Source organism: Delphinus delphis, chromosome 3, assembly GCF_949987515.2.
Source record: "Delphinus delphis chromosome 3, mDelDel1.2, whole genome shotgun sequence".
NCBI lineage: Eukaryota > Metazoa > Chordata > Mammalia > Artiodactyla > Delphinidae > Delphinus > Delphinus delphis.
The window spans coordinates 27,610,642-27,629,603 of record NC_082685.1 but is presented as its reverse complement, the minus strand read 5'-3'; the positions used below and the strand labels follow the sequence as shown (position 1 = coordinate 27,629,603).

Sequence of the window (18,962 nt, the reverse complement as noted above, 5' to 3'; positions counted from 1 at the left end):
CATTTCAAGTGTTTTCCTGCGACTTCTCTTAGGGCCACAGTAAAATCACGATCCCTTGATTTGGGGCTGGCTCTCTTCTTGTGGCCGGTACCTGGCTTCTGGCAGAGGGGCTTGGAATTGATGATTCATCTAGGAAATTCACTCGGTGCCCCATTATAAACTAATTACTGAGCTGGAGAATGTTGTCCTGGTGGCCATTCTTGCAACCTTCATATATGTGGTGAAGAGGATTCTTAACCTAAGGCATATCAGAAAAACTGTACCTTCTTTCAAAAGCCATTCTCCTAAATGGGAGATGTTTCTTTATCTACCTCCTCCCCCACTTCAGCCTTGTCTCCTGTATTAAAACCTCTGCACTTACCAAGATGGAAACTTTTCCTCAAGCAGGGTAGGCAGGAGCAGAGCGTACTGGTCCGAAGCCAGTTGGACAGAATCAGGTACATATCTTTGCTGTGTATGTGGCTTATTAGCTATGTGGCTTCTGGCAAGTTATTTTTACCTCTCCGTGCTATCATTTTCCTCACTGGTAAAGTGGGATGACAGTGTCTATTCATAGAGCAGTTGTAAAAATAAAATGAGATCATGCATGTATAAAGTTTCCGATAATGGTTTGCTATTTTGATTAATATATTTTAATCCTAATATATACACAGGTATATGTGTATATATATGCACATACACACCTACATAAAAACATCGGTTTGTTTTTATTAAATATTATATATGATATAGGGATATACACTATGGGATGAAAGTAATTACACAGGAATATAAGTTTATGTGCAATAGTAATATTAATGAGAGTAAAGATAATAACAACAGTAGAGCAGCGCAGTTCGCAGGAGGCCAACAGGTCTAGAAAGCCAAGCTGTTTCTAGTCCCAGACCTTAGAAACTTGCAATGAATGGAGGTCTCCAGCGGGTCTTATGGCTGAGCTCTTCTGCCTCCTGGGAGTGCTTGGTGGTAGTGCTTGCTTGAACCCACCTGCTATCACTCCACTCAGGTGTGTCAGGGCTGTGTGAAGGTGAGGACTGTGGACAGGCCTCCTGAGGCCAGTGCTGGCTGTGACAATAGACTTGGCAAACTTCCTGTCCCCTTTGGAAAAGAAAACCACAGGCCTGCCATTTCTCTGTGAGGCCCCCTGGACCAAATGGAAGTTTAATACACCTGTCGAGGTGGTAACACCCTTTGAGTCTCAGCATGACAACCCCTCAGTTTGTTTTACTTTATTGCCAGCCCAGGGCTGGGAGGCTGGGAAGATTGGCTCCTCCTGAAGCAGCCCTTGTCCCAGCTTTGCCCAGCTCCTCCTTACTAATAGCTGAAGCGTTTAAGTGTGAGTGTCCATGTAGACACCTGGTGATTAGTGCTCTACAGTATCACTCTGAAGCCCTGGAATGACATGCAGCCCTTGAAAGCCAGCAGCTTGCTGCAGACACTGAAGTCCTGGCTTTCCCCGACTCGCCGAGAATTTCATTTCTGTTTTTGTTCCCTCACTTTGGTCTTAATTATGATGAGTCCATGTTACACTTTGTCCAGGTGCTGGGTAATGAGGGCTGGTGTCAGAGAGATGAGATAAGGAGAGATCCAGCACACGCACTTCTGGGGGCCTGCTGCGTGCTGGGCATTACAATAGCTGCAAGATATACTTTATTTTGCATCATTCCTCTCTGCCCCACATGAAGATGCTGAGGCTCAGGGGGTGAAGAAATGGGCCTCGGAGCATGCAAGTGCTGGGTGGAGCACAGAGATCCCCCCCACACCCCCGCCCCAGGTGCCTGTGGGCCCAGAGCTCTATGTTTCTCAGCCTAAGAGTGAAGGAAGGAGTAGTTTGCTAGGATGCTCAGATGGGCTTTTATCAGGGCATGTGCCTCAGATGTCTCTTTAGGATGTGGGGTTATACGCTGGCAGCCCGTGGGAGCAGTGCAGCCTGCAGGCGTGTTTGATTTGGCTAGCACAGTGTTAAAACAAGTGAACAAGAAGGACTCATGCTTTAGGCAGAGTGTGGGTTCCACATACCTCCTCACTTCCCACTGGCCTGTGCTCTTCTCATTTCACTCTTTCTGCTGCTTTCCCAGCCCTGCAGGCATCTGCTTTTGCCATATCTTGATGTTTCCTGATACAGATGGCCTGACCAACTAGGCTGAAATGTACTGTGTACTATAATTGCCTGGAAGAATGTCATAATGCATCTTAGCATATTAAAATTCTGAAAAGTTCTGCCAAAAAACCCCCTCCAGAAACACCTTACTGGTTTATCTTTGCTTAAATCAAACTTTCCTCTAATTATTTGATTGCAATTCCTTACCCCCCCACCTTCCCGCCACAGAATACCTAACATCATCCTATGGGAAAAGGGTGTCCCAATAGACCCTAGTTTTAGAAACATTCACTTTGGAATCTTGTTAACTCTTGCCATCTTGATTTGAAAAAATAAAGAATAAATCTCTGGACACAAAATCCAATAATGTAAAGAAAAGATCTGACACATCTGACAACATACAAATTAAAATCCTACTGTGCAATGAAAGGTACGATAAACGAAGCTAAAAGACAAGCAACAATCAAACTATAGGACAAGCAAGAGAAGATTCTTGCAAAATGTGTTACTGCAAAGGGGTTAATTTTTTTTTTAACATCTTTATTGGAGTTTAATTGCTTTACAATGGTGTGTTAGTTTCTGCTTTATAGCAAAGTGAATCAGCTATATACATATACATATATCCCCATATCTCCACCCTCTTGTGTCTCCCTCCCACCCTGCCTATCCCACCCCTCCATGTGGTCACAGAGCAGCACCAAGCTGATCTCCCTGTGCCATGCGGCTGCTTCCCACTAGCTGTCTGTTTTACATTTGGTAGTGTATGTATGTCCATGCCACTCTCTCACTTCGTCCCAGATTACCCTTCCCCCTCCCCGTGTCCTCAAGTCCATTCTCTACGTCTGCATCTTTATTCCTTTCCTGCTCCTAGGTTCTTCAGAACCATTTTTATTTTTTTGGGAGATTTTTTGATGATGACCATTCTGACAAGTGTGAGGTGATACCTCATTGTAGTTTTGATTTACATTTCTCTAATGATTAGTGACGTTGAGCATCCTTTCATGTGTTTGTTGGCAATCTGTATATCTTCTTTGGAGAAATGTCTATTTAGGTCTTGTGCCCATTTTTGGATTGGGTTGTTTGTTTTTTTGATATTGAGCTACATGAGCTGCTTGTAAATGTTGGAGATTAATCCTTTGTCAGTTGCTTCATTTGCAAATATTTTCTCCCATTCTGAGGGTTCTGAGCGTTTTCATCTTGTTTATGTTTTCCTTTGCTGTGCAAAAGCTTTTAACTTTCATTAGGTCCCATTTGTTTATTTTTGTTTTTATTTCCATTTCTCTAGGAGGTGGGTCAAAAAGGATCTTGCTGTGATTTATGTCATAGAGTGTTCTGCCTATGTGTTCCTCTAAGAGTTTGATAGTGTCTGGTCTTACATTTAGGACTTTAATCCATTTTGAGTTGATTTTTGTGTATGGTGTTAGGGAGTGTTCTAATTTCGTTCTTTTACATGTAGCTGTGCAAAGGGCTTAATATTAATGATATATAAAGAATTCCACACCAATAAGAAATCACCCAAAAGAAAAATGGGGAAAGAATATAAACAAGCTATATATAGTAAATACAGTTTTTCAATAAGTATAGAAAAGGTGCCCACCTGGACTAGATCCAAAAATTCGCAGATTGCAGTTGCAAATTATGTATCAGATTGACAAAATGAGACAGATTTGTATACTAGTGTTAGCAAGGTTATAGGGAAAGGAGTAGAAGGAAATTGATTACTGCTTCTAAGTTAATATGACATTATCTCCTAAAACGTATATGTGTATACATTTGTATGTACATTTGCATATGTGTACATACATTTTACACACTAATTTCTCTTCAAGCAGCCCATCCATCACACAGGGGTTCTCACAGATACACAGATGTATATTTTAATATTTTCTTATCACTTATTTTATAATAAAGAAAAACTAAAGATAGCATGGAGTCCGTCAGTAAGGAGGACTTGGTGTACCCATGGGAGCATTGTTGTGCAGTGATTAGAAATGAAGAGTGCACTCTATGAAGTGATGTGCAAAAATACTGGTGTTAGCATGGTTAACTGCAAAAAGCAAGTTACTGAACTGTATAATCACACACATACATGTGCACATGCACATGCATGCACACACACACAAACACATATTTGTTCATGCACAGAAAACAGTTGGGACTCACCACAATATTGACAGTGATCCCTTCTGAGGAGTAGGGATCGGGGCTGAGATGGAGATGTGGGACTTCAGGGACAATTTTCACCCTAATACTTGTGTGAATTTTTTAATATCAAACATATAATACTGACTTGTAAACATCATAACTAACAAGACAAAAAAGCGTGGGGGCATGGAGAAAAACAGTGCTATTGGAGGGCTGCAAGGAGTGGCGCTGTAAGTAGCCTGCCTGATCTTAAATCCTGGCTCTGCCACTTGCTAACTTTGTGACCTAGTTAGTTATTGAATCTTGATGCCCTAGTGGTTCCTGATCTATGAAAATAGTGTATCCCTTGTAGGCTGAAATAAGGTTTAACAAAATAATCTAACAGCATGGTGTCTGCTCCACTGCACACTCTCAGAGGATAGTCATAATTGTTATTTATGTTAACTAAGAAGTGCAACTGTATATGGCTAGGATAAGATTTTCTTTAAAAAAAGAATTTTCTCTATTTTAATTTTGGTCTGTTTGTAAAAGGATGATACTTGTTGACTATAAAACACTTAGCATATACAGAAAAATAAGAAGAAAATATAAAATGGATACATCTACCAGATTTTTAAACATTATTTTCCAACTATGTGACTTACAACTCCTCCTGTGGAAATTACAGTCTACTCTGCTGTTTAGCAAATGGTGCTGTTTTGCAAGGGCCTGGGTCTTTTTCCCACCTATGGATGTATCAGTTATCTTGCACAGAGGACAGAAACAATCCACCACAATGCCCAGTTTTCCTAACCCAGCTAGTGGACCAAAACACGCTGACGATTGTTCACAAATTGGCCAGGGAGAGAAAATAGAAATAACTCAGTCCATGTCATCCTTGCCACCAACAAAACAATTCAAGCTTACCATCTTCCAATAAAGATAGAAGTTACCCTTTATTGAGCACGCAAATATGTCTGGCTTTCTGCTGGATGCCACATTTATATTATTTTGAATCTGTATAATCCTGCAAAATAGACATTATTTCCTCTATCTTATGGATAAGGAAATTGAGACATCAGAGAGGGTAAGTGTTTTGTCCAAAGTCACCTGGCCACTAAGGAGTAGACCCAGGATTTGACTGTAAGTGTGTATAACCTCAAAGGTTTTGATTGCTCTACTCTACATTTCTGCTCCCTTGAAGACAGAAGAAACTTTTGAAAGAAGTACACCTGGTGTTTCAATCTACATGCAGAGTCTGAATCACTGTAGCAGTGCCCAGGATTCAGGATCATTTTCCCTTGATCTGTGTTATGTTGCAAAGTATTCTCACCACCAGGCAGAGTTGTTGGCCGTGGGCACTGCTCATGTTTATTTCACTTTCTACCTAGGTGGCAGCTTTGAAATACATCCCATCTGTCCTCTATGATGTGGAAACCGTCTTTGATGCAAAGTTACTCAGGTGAGCTTATGGTGTGTACTTTCCTGGGCTCTGTTGTCAAGCCAGGGATTCAGAGGGAGAGGAGAGCTCTTGTGGGTAATTCCAGCCAGGCACTCAGTGCGGGGACAGGGAGGACACATGGTCAGAGCTCCCTGCAGGGATATTGGTGTGGGATTTTTACAGTTTCATTGGGTTGTGTCAGATTTGGTGAAAACCAACTATAAAGTAAACATCCTTCTTTGACAATATCAGTGATGCAGGATACGACCATGTAGGTTAAAAAACTGATGTTTGGTGTAAATGTCTCCATTTCACCTGGGCTTGAAGGTTATTTTGGGGTTCCAGTCTTTGCCCTGTAAGCCCTGTAGTTACAAATGGAGAACAACCTATGGACACTTAATGGGATAATGAGATGGGCTCCCCTTCGCTCGCTCCTTCTTCACCCCATTCCTCTCATGGGAGGAACAAATTATTTTACTGTGCTTATGCTCTTAGAATAGGGGCATCTGAGCCAGATACACCCTTTTCCTCTTTTTCCTAAATTCACTTAAGTTCCAAGATAACATATAGAAGATTTTAAAAACTTTTTATATTGCAATACTTTTAGATTTGGAAAAGCACTTCAGAGATAGTGTATAGAGAGTTCCTGCATACTTTTCACTCAGCTCCCCTTAATGTTCACATTTTAGATAACTACAGCATAGCTGTCAAAACTAAGAAAGAAACATGGCACAATTCTTTTCAGTGCATTCCAAACTTTATTCAGCTCTCGTCAGTTTATCCACTGTTCATACGAAGATTTCTTCTGGCTTCTTCTCATTCTTCTGGTCTCAAGCTAAATGTTATCTTCTTGGAGAAGCTACCTCTGAACATTGTAAATAAATTCTGTTCCTCCCTCAACCCCTGCACCGTTACTCTCTGACACAACTCCCTGTTCATTTCCTTCATCGCATCTACGGCCTTGTATTGATTTGCTTGCTTTTGTGTTGTACGTTGACCTCCATTAGAATGTAAGTTCCATGCCAATTGGGACCAAGTCTGTTCCTATTGTATCCCACTGCCCTGCACATTGCCTGTCACATATTAAGTAGATGCTTAATAAGGATTTGAAAGAATGAATAAGCACAATGAGCTGATTTTGGAAAGCTGACAGGAGCTGTAATTTTGTTTCAGTGGTATTTTTATTTTCACTGTATTTGGAAAGAGCTATCTCCTTTTTCATATCCCAAACTGGTTCTAACCCACAACTTTTCAGAGTTTTTTTAAAAATTAAGGACGTTTTTGATCTTAAGATTTATCATAAAACATTACTAAGCATAAAACATTAGTGAATAAAACGGCATGGCAATGAAATTAGAATCTGGTTTTGAACCCTTGTTTCTTTGACCCTCCCTAGCTGTGTAACTTTGGGAAAGTTAGTTAACCTTTTTAAACCTTACATTTCCCACTTGTAAAATTGAGATAAGCATTGGATCTACGTCATAGAATTGTGAGGCTTAAATGGCACAGTGGATGTCAAGTGCAAAACATGTGCCTGATACACACAGTAAGTGGTTGGGTTTCTTGATATTATTTTCAGATTTCCACATCTCTTTGAACACTGTCAGTATTCAACACCAAGACCAACTATGCATACTTACTGAAGGCTTATCATGCACGGAGGTGGGGGGCGAAGGGAGCAAGAGGTACATTGTTTCTGCCCCTGCAGAGCTGGCAGGCTGGGGATGGACAGACTGTAAGTGCCAGGAGGTGGCAGACATTGGTTTAACGAGCTCTGCGTGCTCTGGTTTTTCCTGCCCTTAGCCAACTCCTCTATGAGTTCTATACCTGCATCCCTCCCGAGAAACTCCAGAAGCAGAAAGTCCAGTCCATGAATGAGATAGTCCAGAGCAACCTCTTTAAAAAGCAAGGTGAGTGCAAAGCATCCTGGCCGGTTGGGGTGCCAGAAACCCCACGTGCTCATTACATGCTGCGCAGTTAGGAAATGTTTCTTCTCTAACAACTCCCTTGGTCTGAATGAAGGGGAAAAGCAGAAAGTAGCTGACGACTTAGATATCAGAATCTAAACTAATTTAGGGAAAACATAGGCTGAACTGTTTGTTTTCCTGAGAAAGTTTACTGAGAGGCTAAATTTGGAGTCATTTTGCTGTGAGGTTTTTGCTCTACGTGAGAAGTAGGTAAAGGTCTGATCCCTTCACAGAGGCACCAGGGGCTTCAGTCTCCTGTTGTGTTTGCTTCCAGGGGCACTCACTATAAAAGCAAGCAAACACACATTAACTATATATTCTCCCCTGGTCTTTTATTACTACTCTCATAGTAGCATGTTATACAATTGCTCTAGACGTTGCCTTTCTTCACGTAACGGTATTTCCTGGAGAGCAGGAAATGACAGTGGACTTGGGCAATGGTTGTGGTCAGAGCTTCTGCTCACCCAAACTGATCTCTGGTAACCACCAGTCCCCAGCCAGCATCCCACAGTCAAGAGCCTTGGGGTTCCCTGTTTTTGGGATCAGTGGGATGGATGGCCACACGACCTCCAGCTATGAGCAGGTAGGACTTAGATGTCAGTATTCACCATTTGCTACATCACTCCTCTCTGTGAGAAGAAAACTGTGCAAGAAATAAGAAGTCTTAGAAAGCAGAGGATCAGTCATCTCCCACCCGGGATTTATTCAGAGTGAAGCTTGAATATTTATGTATTAAAGATTCAGGAACCACTTCACTGTAAAGACTTTCCCCCCTAATGTCTGGTTGACATGGTGCATCCAGAATTGCTGTCTGAATCTCATCCCGTGGAATTAGAGCTAGGAAAAGGGCATGGGAAGAAAAGCGTTCTTGTGATTTCATATTCATGCCTGGAGTTTCCTGACCATTTAGACAGATGTGTGACAGCAGGTTAACGCAGTACATACATGGTTGGTTTGTGCAAGGTGGTTTGTGTAAGGTGATTGGAAACTAATCCTGGTTAAGTCTTGCTGTATGCCTTGTATTACTGGGTTTTTTTAAGTGAGCCTTCCTCGGTTTTCACCTTCTGATTTCCATGTCGGAATAAATTACCCTCACTCTGAAAACTTTGAAATATGCCTGCCCCTTCCTGCCCTGGCAGTCCCTTTCTGGATTTCAGGTGGTGTCACTGTAGAAGTGAAGTGAGTCCCATCCTAGGGGCGTGGCAAGGCCGACTCTTGCTGCATGTGGTGCTGCACAGGCAGCAGAGAGCAAGGGCTGCTTGGCTCCCTTTCGTTGTTCAGAGCGGCAGTCATGGTCAGGGGCCCGGCTCAGCATCGAGGCCAGATGGAGTGTTAGCGCGGTCCTGGATTGGGCATGCGGTGTCAATTCCAGCCTGGTAGGAGTAGGAGTGATTCCTTTACTGGAGTCACATCTCCTGGGCTGATGGTGGCCTCTGAGGGTTAGCATAATCACAGGGCAGGCTGGACAGCTGCTGCTCGCCAGTCCTGCTGCGTCTTTGAGTTTCAGATTCAGTAAAAACCCTCTGATTAATATTAACTGACAGAAGGCCAGCCCCAGTGTTGTACACAGTTACAAAGAAAATGCAAAATTCTTACCTTTACATACATACAGACACTAGAAGTAGGTGAACAGAGAGCCCTTTGGGGACCCATTTTAAAGAGGCGGCAATGTATAATTAGTCTATCCATCCTTGGTTCACGTGTGAAAGCAGTATGCTCTTATGCACAGCTTAAAGGTAACTCTTCTCCCACTATTTATTTGTTAAGTGAACCCTCTTACAAAAGTAACCCAAAAGAGGAAAAGAATCTGAAAAAGAATATATATACACACACACACACATATATATATCTGTATATATCTGTATATATGTATATATATATAAAACGGAATCACTTTGCTGTACATCTGAAACTAACACAACATTGTAAATCAACTATACTTCAATTAAAAAAACAAATTAAAAAAACACCCCAAGGGAAACTTCAGCTCAGCCTTCTCCTTAAATCCTCAAGTTCCAAGTGAATACAATCTGAGTTCATACACATGAACTTACTGGGTGTCTGGGGCTCTTGGGTGAGTGTCTCCTTTATACCCTGAAATAAGGGGAGTTTGATTCCTTGGCCAAGTCTGAGTTATAATGAAATCCCTTCTGTTGTTCTCCCTGTGAATTGTCCTGTGCCTCAGGGACACAGTTTGCTTTAAGTCTGCACTTATCTAACTGCCAGATGTGCAAATTGCCTGGAGTATTGTCGGTGACATTAGCTTGTACTCACAGCCTTGAACACTTGTACTGACATCAAGCAGAGGAACCAGAAGGCTTTTAAGCACTTTCCGAAATGTTGGCAGACTATCCTATTGGCCTCTCTTCAGGAGGGTCCTATGCAGAAGGGGGAGAAAGTTTACTGGTTAAGGGCACTGGTTCTTGGGTTGGATTCCTAGTTTAGCCCCTTTTCAGCTGGGTGACCATGGGCAATTTACTTAACCTCTCTGATCTTCAGTAAGCTCATCTGTAAAATGGGAAAAATGATAGCAATGTCTGTTTTAGAAGATTGTTGTGTGGGCTGATGAGACCGACAGTACGTTTAAAGTGCTTATCAGAGCAATATAATATCCCATACTAAGTGATCACTGTTATTACTGGTGTTGTGGTTATTATTTCTGCTGCTCCTTTCATTTTCCCAACTTCTGTCCTTACCTTCAGGTTCTTTGCAATAAGGTCATCCCTTCATAGTTGATAGCTGCACGTAACCCTAAGCTAAGCTTCCTTGTTTCCCTGAAAGCTGTGTGTTTTTCTCCAGGGTCTGAGAAGCACAGGACTTAAGGAACAAAAAGGCCTTGGTCTGTATCCATGTCTCATTCCTGCTTTGAATCGTTTTTCCAATTTTTATTTCGTTTCCCTAGAGTGTTTTTGCATAGGACCTGTGCGATGTGAGCCCAGAAGAATAGGTCAGGGTGAGATGTTTGTGGTTTCTCACCTCATTGTTTACCTTGCTGCAGGCCTCAAGATAGTTACATAGTTAGGGACACCTGACAGACATCCTCTAGGGTGGTTTGCTCCTTGGGGCTCTTTTAAAACATACACACACACACACTTTTTAATTCTTTCTTCTTTCATGGAGGCAGTTAGCCTCCATTCGCCTCAACTTTTACTTGACTTGTGATCCGAGTAAAGTACTTAATCCTTATAAGTCTCAATTTCCTCGGCTGTAAAGTGGGAACAACCACAGAACGAGTCTCATTGGGTTTTTGTGCAGACTCAGTGGCATAATGTGACTTGTTAGCCTGGGGTATGAGGGAGTCAGGGGCCACCAGCAGTCGAGGTCCCGCAGGGAGTGGCTTGCCCTGTGTGAATGACTTCCGGGTTCAGCGGGAGGAGAACTGGGACATCTATGGAGACGAATTTCCTGTTTTCTCCAGCTCGGGCTTGCCTGATGGTGCTGATGGGAGAAGGGATGAATAGGTACGCCCCGAGGAAGCTCTTGAGGGGAGTCTGCGAGAAAACCAAACCTTCTGTTCCTTTGGAACAGATTTGTCCCTGCTTAGAACCTAATCTCTAAGTAATGTGTCTTTTTAGTCTGATGCTAATCGCATGTGCCATCTGGTTCAGTGTAAACTGCTTTAGGATCCACACTGCTCACTTTTCTCAAGTTCCAAAACAAACAGGGGGCGGTGGGGGGAAGACAGAGAGACAGAGAGAGAAACAGAGAGACACACAGAGAGAGGGACCAACAGGGAGACAGAGAAAGAGAGAGAGACAGAGATCTGACAGAGATTTGGAAACGCTTTCAATGTTTATTTTCAGCTAGTGGGATTTTCTTTGGAAACTTTGTTGAGAAGCCGTTCTCTGAACACAAAGCATCCAGTTTTCCTTTTATCAAGATGTAGTTTCCTTCTTTCCCCCTCTTCTTATCTGTTGCCCACAGTATCCGGAGCTGCTAGGACCTCAGTTCACAATGGGCTAGGCCTCTGTGGTGGGAGGGGGCACAGACATCACTGTCCAGTGCCCTAGCGGGGGATTATCTTTTCTAATCATCACATCATTGCAACACTGGTCTGGAATAGAGAAAAGTCCTCTCGTTCTAACAGTTATTGCTTTGCTTGGTGAACTTATGTAACATCTCTGAGCCTCCGGGGTTCCACATCTGAGAAATGTGAGTAGCAATGTTGCCATTAGAGTATGGACTTTTGGTTTAGGAAATCCCTGTTTCTGATCCTGACTTGATCACTTACTAGCTCTGTGTTCCTTTGAACAAGTAACCTCTTTGAGGCTTGGTTTCTTTAGCTACAAAAATGAGATCATGCATGTAAAACAACTAGTAGAGTGCCTGACACAGTTGCTGCTTATTTAAAGACATTTATTGTATCCCCTGAATAACAGTAATAACCACAGGAATAATAATGACATCAACTGCATCTTAAAGGAAGAGACATTTATTAAATGCCAGCTATATATTATTTGCTATATAGGACATAAACATATAGTAAATTCTTACAACCCAATTACATAGGTATAATTATTCTCATCTTATAGATGGGAAAACCAAGGCCTAGAGAGTCAAGTAACTTTCATCCCAATGAGACCAAGGGTTATATTACAGTGTATTAGTGCATTAGTGTATTTGGCTATGTGATTCTGGGGTAACAAATCAATCTCCAAATATCAGTGGTTTAACAAAGGTTTACTTCTCTCTTGTGCAAAGTCTGATAAAGGTCAGGAAGGTCGGACGCCTTTTGTCCCTTGTGAAGCTATGCCAGCTTGTACCCATGGCCTCTTTGCAGCAGGGAAGAGAGCGAGGAACGAAGTACAACCACTTTCAACTACATCAGCCTGAAAGTGACACCCAGAGATTCCACCCGCAGTCCACTGGCCAGACCCCATCACATGTTCCCAACCTAGTTGCAAGGGAATCTGGGAACTGAAGGGAAATGCATAGCATATTTGATGACCGTCTCTGCTACCCATAGGTAGCAGTGGTGGCGCTGGATTTGGAACACAAGTCCTTTGAATAACAAAACTCCTCTTCTTTCCACTACACCATGCTTTGTTCTTATAATGAATAAAAAGGAGAAGATATGTTTATTTTCTTATTGAAAATGCTTCCTTCTCCATGTTAGAAAAAAGTGCCACATTGTTCCTCCTAAGAGATTTTTTTCTTCCTTCCTCACTCTCTGCCCCTGTTCCAAATACTGGGCAACTCTCTGACAGCTGTGTACGGGGACCTTTGCTTGGGCAGGAGATGGGACTCTAGCTGCCAGTGGTTGCTATGTCACTGCAGGTTTTTAAAGCACAGCTTTCCTGCAGTGAGAAGTGGTATAAGCAGGCTGCCTGGGACTTGGGATGTCCACATCAGGCTGGGTACTAAGACTGCTGTGAAAGACAAGGCAGGAAAGGAACAAGTGTTCTTCCTCCGAGGACATGCTCTGGGCTCCTGGCTGGCTCCTCGTCTCTCCTGGCACCATACATGACCTTCCACAGTTCTTTTCTTCGTGAATACTGCCCGGAATACCTTCTACTGCACCACCACCCTCCCGCCCCATTCCCTACTCCCGCCCCTAGACACACTAACTAGTAACTCCCACTCATCCCTTTAAGACCCTGACCCAAGGTCAAGTGTGCAGTGCGTCTTCCCTGATGTCTCAGGCATCTCAGCCTAGTCGCATTCCGCATTTACTCAGTCCCTGCTGCAGGACAGGCCCTGGGGTGGTAGTGCAGATACAGCCGTGCCAGTTTGCAAATTTCTGCACCACACTCAACGTGCAAAGACGATGAAGCTTCTTGGTTTTGTTTGTTCTAAATCTAATCTAATCTTTTTGAGTCTCCACCTCACTTTGTACTGTGGCAACTTAAAATTTTCAGTCAATGACATCTTGTGGCTTCAGATTTAACAAGTCTTTCTGTTTCAAAATAGTTCCCCTTCCCTCTCCAAAATAGTGTCTGGGACCAGGTTAGGAAAGGGACCCAATTAGGAAAGGGAAGAGAGACTCTGTTTTTGCCTTTTCCCACAACCTATCTAAAATATCTCTCTTTGGGACTTTAGTCCAGGGTGGGCATGTTGGGACACACATGTCTTGTGGCTTCAGGGGCCGCTACCTTTTTGCTCTATAGTATCTTCTTTTCTGAGGAAGCCTTCCTCATCTCTCTTCCCTGGGGCTATAACAATGGAACGGCTGCCAGGGTTCTTGACCAGTGGGGGGAAGTGTGACAGTAGAGAGTAGCACATTCAAAAGATTATCCTGGATTCTCAAAGGGGATAAAGCAAGACATAGAATCTCTGCGGGGAAGATTTCTCAGACCTTAGGTGCATCTGGGAAGTTTGCTAAAATTGCAGAATCCTGGACCCTACCCCAAAGATTCTGACACTGCAGATCTGGGGAGGGGCCAGGGATGTGCATGGTATCAGCCCTCCAAGGGGATTCTGAGGCAGGTGGCCCCCTGACTGACCCTCTCTAGTTGGCAAGCGGAGCTCCTAGAGCCTGAGTGGGGGAAGGAGAGCAGTGCAGCAAAGAGGAGCAGATCCCACAACACATAGCAGAGACCTCACCCTGACACTTGGCATTTCTCTCTCTCATTGTCTGTTGGTGCGACTATCTATGCTGCTGGAGAGAGCTCCTTACGGATAAGGGATATATATTATTTCTTTATGTGCCTAGTCTGCCTAGGGCCTCACTGATATCCACTCTCAGAAACTAGTCTGTGCACCTGGGCAGTAAAATATACCATTATTCGGTGACCAGGGTCCCTTAAAACAAAGGAAAAGGGAAGATGGGACCTCAGTTGTAGAGAACAGGGGTTGTCATAATACTCGACTCATAGTGTAGCTCATCACTGGTCCACACAAGGGCTTGCTTTTATATATTAACATATTTAGTTAGTTATTTTTAATAATAAATTAAACATCCTTGCACTCACCACCCAAACCAAACACTAGAAACTGAACAATCAACTACCTGTAACTATGTGTGTCTTTCCCCACCTAAGGTAACCCATTCTTGAATCTTTTGTTAATCATTCCACTGCTTTAATGCAGTGTTACTGCATCTATACATATCTCTCTAGTGTTTTGGTTATTTTAGCTTTATAAAGAAGCGTATTGAACTATGAGTAATTTGAAGGGACTTACTTTTTTCACTTAATATTATACTAAAATTCATTCATATTACAAACTGTTGGAGTTCATTTTTCTGATGAGTGTAGAAAATTCTATTGTGTGAATAAGCCATAGTTTATTCACTCATGCTTTCAATTTTAGGCACTTGGGTTGTTTCGGATTTTTTTTTTTATTGTAAGCATTGCTGCTAAGAATATTCTTGTACATGTCTCTCTTTGTACATGTTCAGGAGTCTCTGTGGAGCATATAACTACCAGTAGATTTGCTTGGTCATGGGAGAGCTGAATATTTAACTTTAGGAGATACTGCTAAACGCGTTTCCAAAGGTGCTTGCACTAATTTACTCTCCCAGCAATAGTGGATGAGAGATTATGTGGATCTGCATTCTCTTCAACACTTGATATTGTCCCAATTTAAAAATTTGCCAGTAAAATGGGTGTAACATACGTCATCACTGTCTTGATCTGCAGTTTCTTGATCACCAGTGGCACTGAAAATCTTTCCTTGTGTTTCTTGTCACTTGGGTTTCATGTCTGTGATATGTCTGTCCATGACTTTTGTCCATTTTTCTTTGGGGTTGGTTGTATTTCTCTTATTAACTTGCAGGATATCTTATATATTCTTCATACTCATGTTTTGCTGATTTTATGTATTATGAGAATCTTCTTCCCACTTACAGCTTGTCTTTTCATTTTACTTAAGATATATATTTTTTTCATTTCTTACTCTTTGTACAGATTTATCCATCTTTTTAACAGTCAAATCTTTTTGTGTCATCTTTAAGAAATCTTTCTCAATACCAAAGTCTGAAAGATTTTCATTTATATTTTTACTAAGAATTTCATAGTTTTGTTTTTGATACACAAGTCTTTAATCAACCTATAGAGCTTATGTTTTATGTATGGTGTGAGGTAGGAGTCTGATTTTGTCTTTTTTGCCATTTGGCCACATAGCGTTCCCAGTTTCAAGTGTTGGCCAGTCTTTCCTTTCTCCAAGTCAGTGTCATTTTCCATTTCCAGGACATTGCTCTTCCCTGGGGACTTGAGGGCAGGGTTGTTGGAGCCTGGATTCAATCCCTGGTCCACAGTGTGCAGTTTCTCTGTGTTACTTGTGGGTGGAAGGGTCAGAAGGGTCAGGAGAAAGGGATAGCCTCTCCTTCCCAAGCAAGGCCCCAAATTCGGATCCTGTGTTATGTTAGCATCCTGGGAACTATGTGCCAAGAAATAACACTTCTCCAGGTTTTGGACCTTCTCAGTTATGAAAAAAATGAGATGGTTTCTTGGAATGATCATTTTTCTTATAGCAAGAAATTTCTTGGGCCCATGGGGCAAGCTTCTTGTAGTTTCTGTATGTATCTGATAGAAAGAGCACTGAACTGAGAGTAAGGAGACCTGAATAATAGCAACAATAATGTCAGCAGTAGCAACTGTAGGTGAGGTTTACTGAGTGCTTATTATACACCAGGCACTGCGACAAACACTGATGTACATTATCTCATTTACTGCACAGTTGTGTGATCTTCGGCAAGTCACTTAAGCTCTGTAGAACAACTATAAAATCATGAGACTGAGCAAGATTTTCCAGAGCTCTACCGACATGAAAATCTTTGATTTATAAAAACATTCCCTGAGTGACAATGGCAATACTGCTGAGTCTTTCTAACACCATTTAGTGCCTAAAAACGCCTTCTCCCATATATTGCCCCCAACACTTCTAAATGTCCTGCCTGAGCTGGGAGTGAGGAATGAGGATATTTTATAGAAGGTTAAACGGATGCAGGGAAGTGGCACGATGCCCTCAAGATCACACAGCAAGGCTCAGAACCCTGGAAAAGGTAAAAGGATATTCTTACTGGAGCCAATTTATTTTCTTCCAGAAAGAGCTGTTGAGTTTTGAGAATCTAAGATTTTTCTCCTCAGAGCATTTGGAGGCATCGAAGATCTTTCTTCAGATAGGGGCTTGCCCCTCCCACCTACAGTGTTACAAAGCTACCTCCAGTTCCAAAACGTCCCTTCTACACTTGCAGATCTGAGAAGGGGCTGTTCCTTACATCTCTTTCCTTTTCGATGTGACTGATGTCAGAATTCAATGTCAGAAAGAAACCTTCAGATCCAGGATCAGAGAAGACAGTGATTTAATAAGCTGCAGAACAAATCCAAGAGAGATTTATTAAACTGTCCTCTTTTTTTTTTTTTGGCTGAAGTTAAAAAAAAAAAGTTGGCATACAATCAAAGAAAAGAATCCCTCTTGAACCTCCTCAAATACTTAGAATAGCAGCTTTTAATGACATTACAGAATACAGTTTAATTGGGGGCGGAGTGTGGGGCAGAGAATCCCAGATTACTTCTTTAGTGGTAAACCAAATCAACTCTTGTGCAATTAAAAGCAATTTACCTCATTAAAACTAACGAGCAAAATCAGGCTGTTCTCACACCTTTCAAACCAAGTTCCATGGGATTTTTTCCAATTTTGGAATGACAAGTGGAAACACACAAAAGGATAGAGTTTATATAAATCTTTAAAAGGTTCTATGTTTACTCCAAATTTTTTGTTTGTTTTCATTGTGAAGTTACAGTTATAGATGGTTTGAATTATACTGAGGCAGGTTTTAAAATGTTCAGAGACTTTTATGTTGACCTGTTTAAGTTTGATTTTGCCGATTTTTTTCTCCACATCTTCCTAGAATAGGAGAAAGTTTCCTTAAGACCATGATACAGTTGAATTGAAGACCAGCTGAAGATTTAATTCAATAATATTTATTGAAAAGCTAAAAATGTAGCAACACTGTGTTATGGGAAATGTGAAAGAAATACAGTAATAAATAATTTCATGGTCACCATTTATTTAACTGTCTTGTGGCAGGCACTATGCTAAGACTTTTCACACATTATCTCATTTCATTATCATGACATCCCTGTAAAGTGTAGATATTAATACCCCCTTTTACAGGTGAGGAAACTGAAGGTTAGAGAGGTTGGGAAACTTGCCAAGAGTCATAGGTCAAGTAGCATGGCAGGGCCAGGATTCCAAATGGGGTCTGTCTGATTTCAACATCCACTCTCTAAACAGCTGTGCAATATGGCATCTGGAACAGAAAATTTTCAGCACCCCCCAGGGAGCGTACAGTTGGGAGAGAAAAGACATACCCCAAAGATCTTCAAACTTGAGCCCACATAGGCCATGAAGGTAATAGAAATGAACGTACAGAGTGATAGTTATTATGCCATTTTATATAGTAACCTAAGCAAATATATTAAATATATATTTTATATATAGTATATAATATATATAATAACCTAAGCAAATATGCATATATACACACACACAAACACACTTAATGTCATCTTCAGTTGTATTTTTTACAACAGATTTTCCATTTGCCTAGTAAACGTGTGAGAACTTTCTTCACTTCACAAAGAAATGTGATTCCTTTCATTTTTTCCCTAAAGCACAGTGCCATTTGGTCAGTCATTCATTTCCCCACCTTTGACAGAGATAAGTATACAGAAAAATATTTCTCTACTACTAAGGAAACAAGAGTGAAAATGATCAATCCACACGCAGCTCAGAGTGGGGAGCAATAGGGAGCAGTGAGGACTGGGGCAAAGTCCATGTCACTGGGTATATAGGACAGCTGTGAATCAATGCTAAGTGATTGTTACTGTCTATGTCAATATGTGGGCCCAATGCTACCTTATCTCTTTTTTTTTTCTTTTGAGAGAGAGGTCCCACAAATTTTTTTTTATGAGAAACCTGCTGATTTAGGTTTTAAATGATATTTTCAGGCTGAATAAAATCTGCATATGGACCCAGCACAGCAGCCTCTGGTGTAAATTTATAACTTACAGGGTTTTAAATAATTTATAGGGTTTTAATAAATGTATTATAAATTTATAGAGTTATTTACAAATAATCCCATAAGAATGACTACTATTGGAATTCAGTGAGAATAGTGCTTTTGGAATGTTGAGGACAAGAAGAGCTAGGATGTCAGCTGAACTTTGAGGGGTAGTGAGTATGATGTAGGCCCTCTCCAGAAAACAGTTCTTTGGGAGAACTTGTAGTGTCAGGGCTGGAGCACTGTCTCACTGAAGACCACTGCCTTTCAAGCCTTAGGAGAGCTCAGGGTTCATCCTTGCCTGACACACTCCCTTGCTAATGAGGGCCTCAGACCACACCATAACCTCTATCAGGCATTCTCCTGGGAATGCTGGGCCATTGT

At 41.7% G+C, this 18,962-nt stretch overlaps 1 protein-coding gene across 1 annotated transcript in view; it reads left to right on the top strand.

Annotated features, from left to right (window-relative positions):
* Positions 1 to 18,962, top strand: part of DOCK2 (dedicator of cytokinesis 2) — a 408,525-nt gene that overhangs the window by 107,885 nt on the left and 281,678 nt on the right. The window contains exons 24-25 of the mRNA XM_060008407.1: positions 5,614 to 5,684; positions 7,467 to 7,573. Of these exons, the coding sequence (XP_059864390.1) occupies positions 5,614 to 5,684; positions 7,467 to 7,573 (178 nt within the window). The remainder of the gene's footprint in view (positions 1 to 5,613; positions 5,685 to 7,466; positions 7,574 to 18,962) is intronic.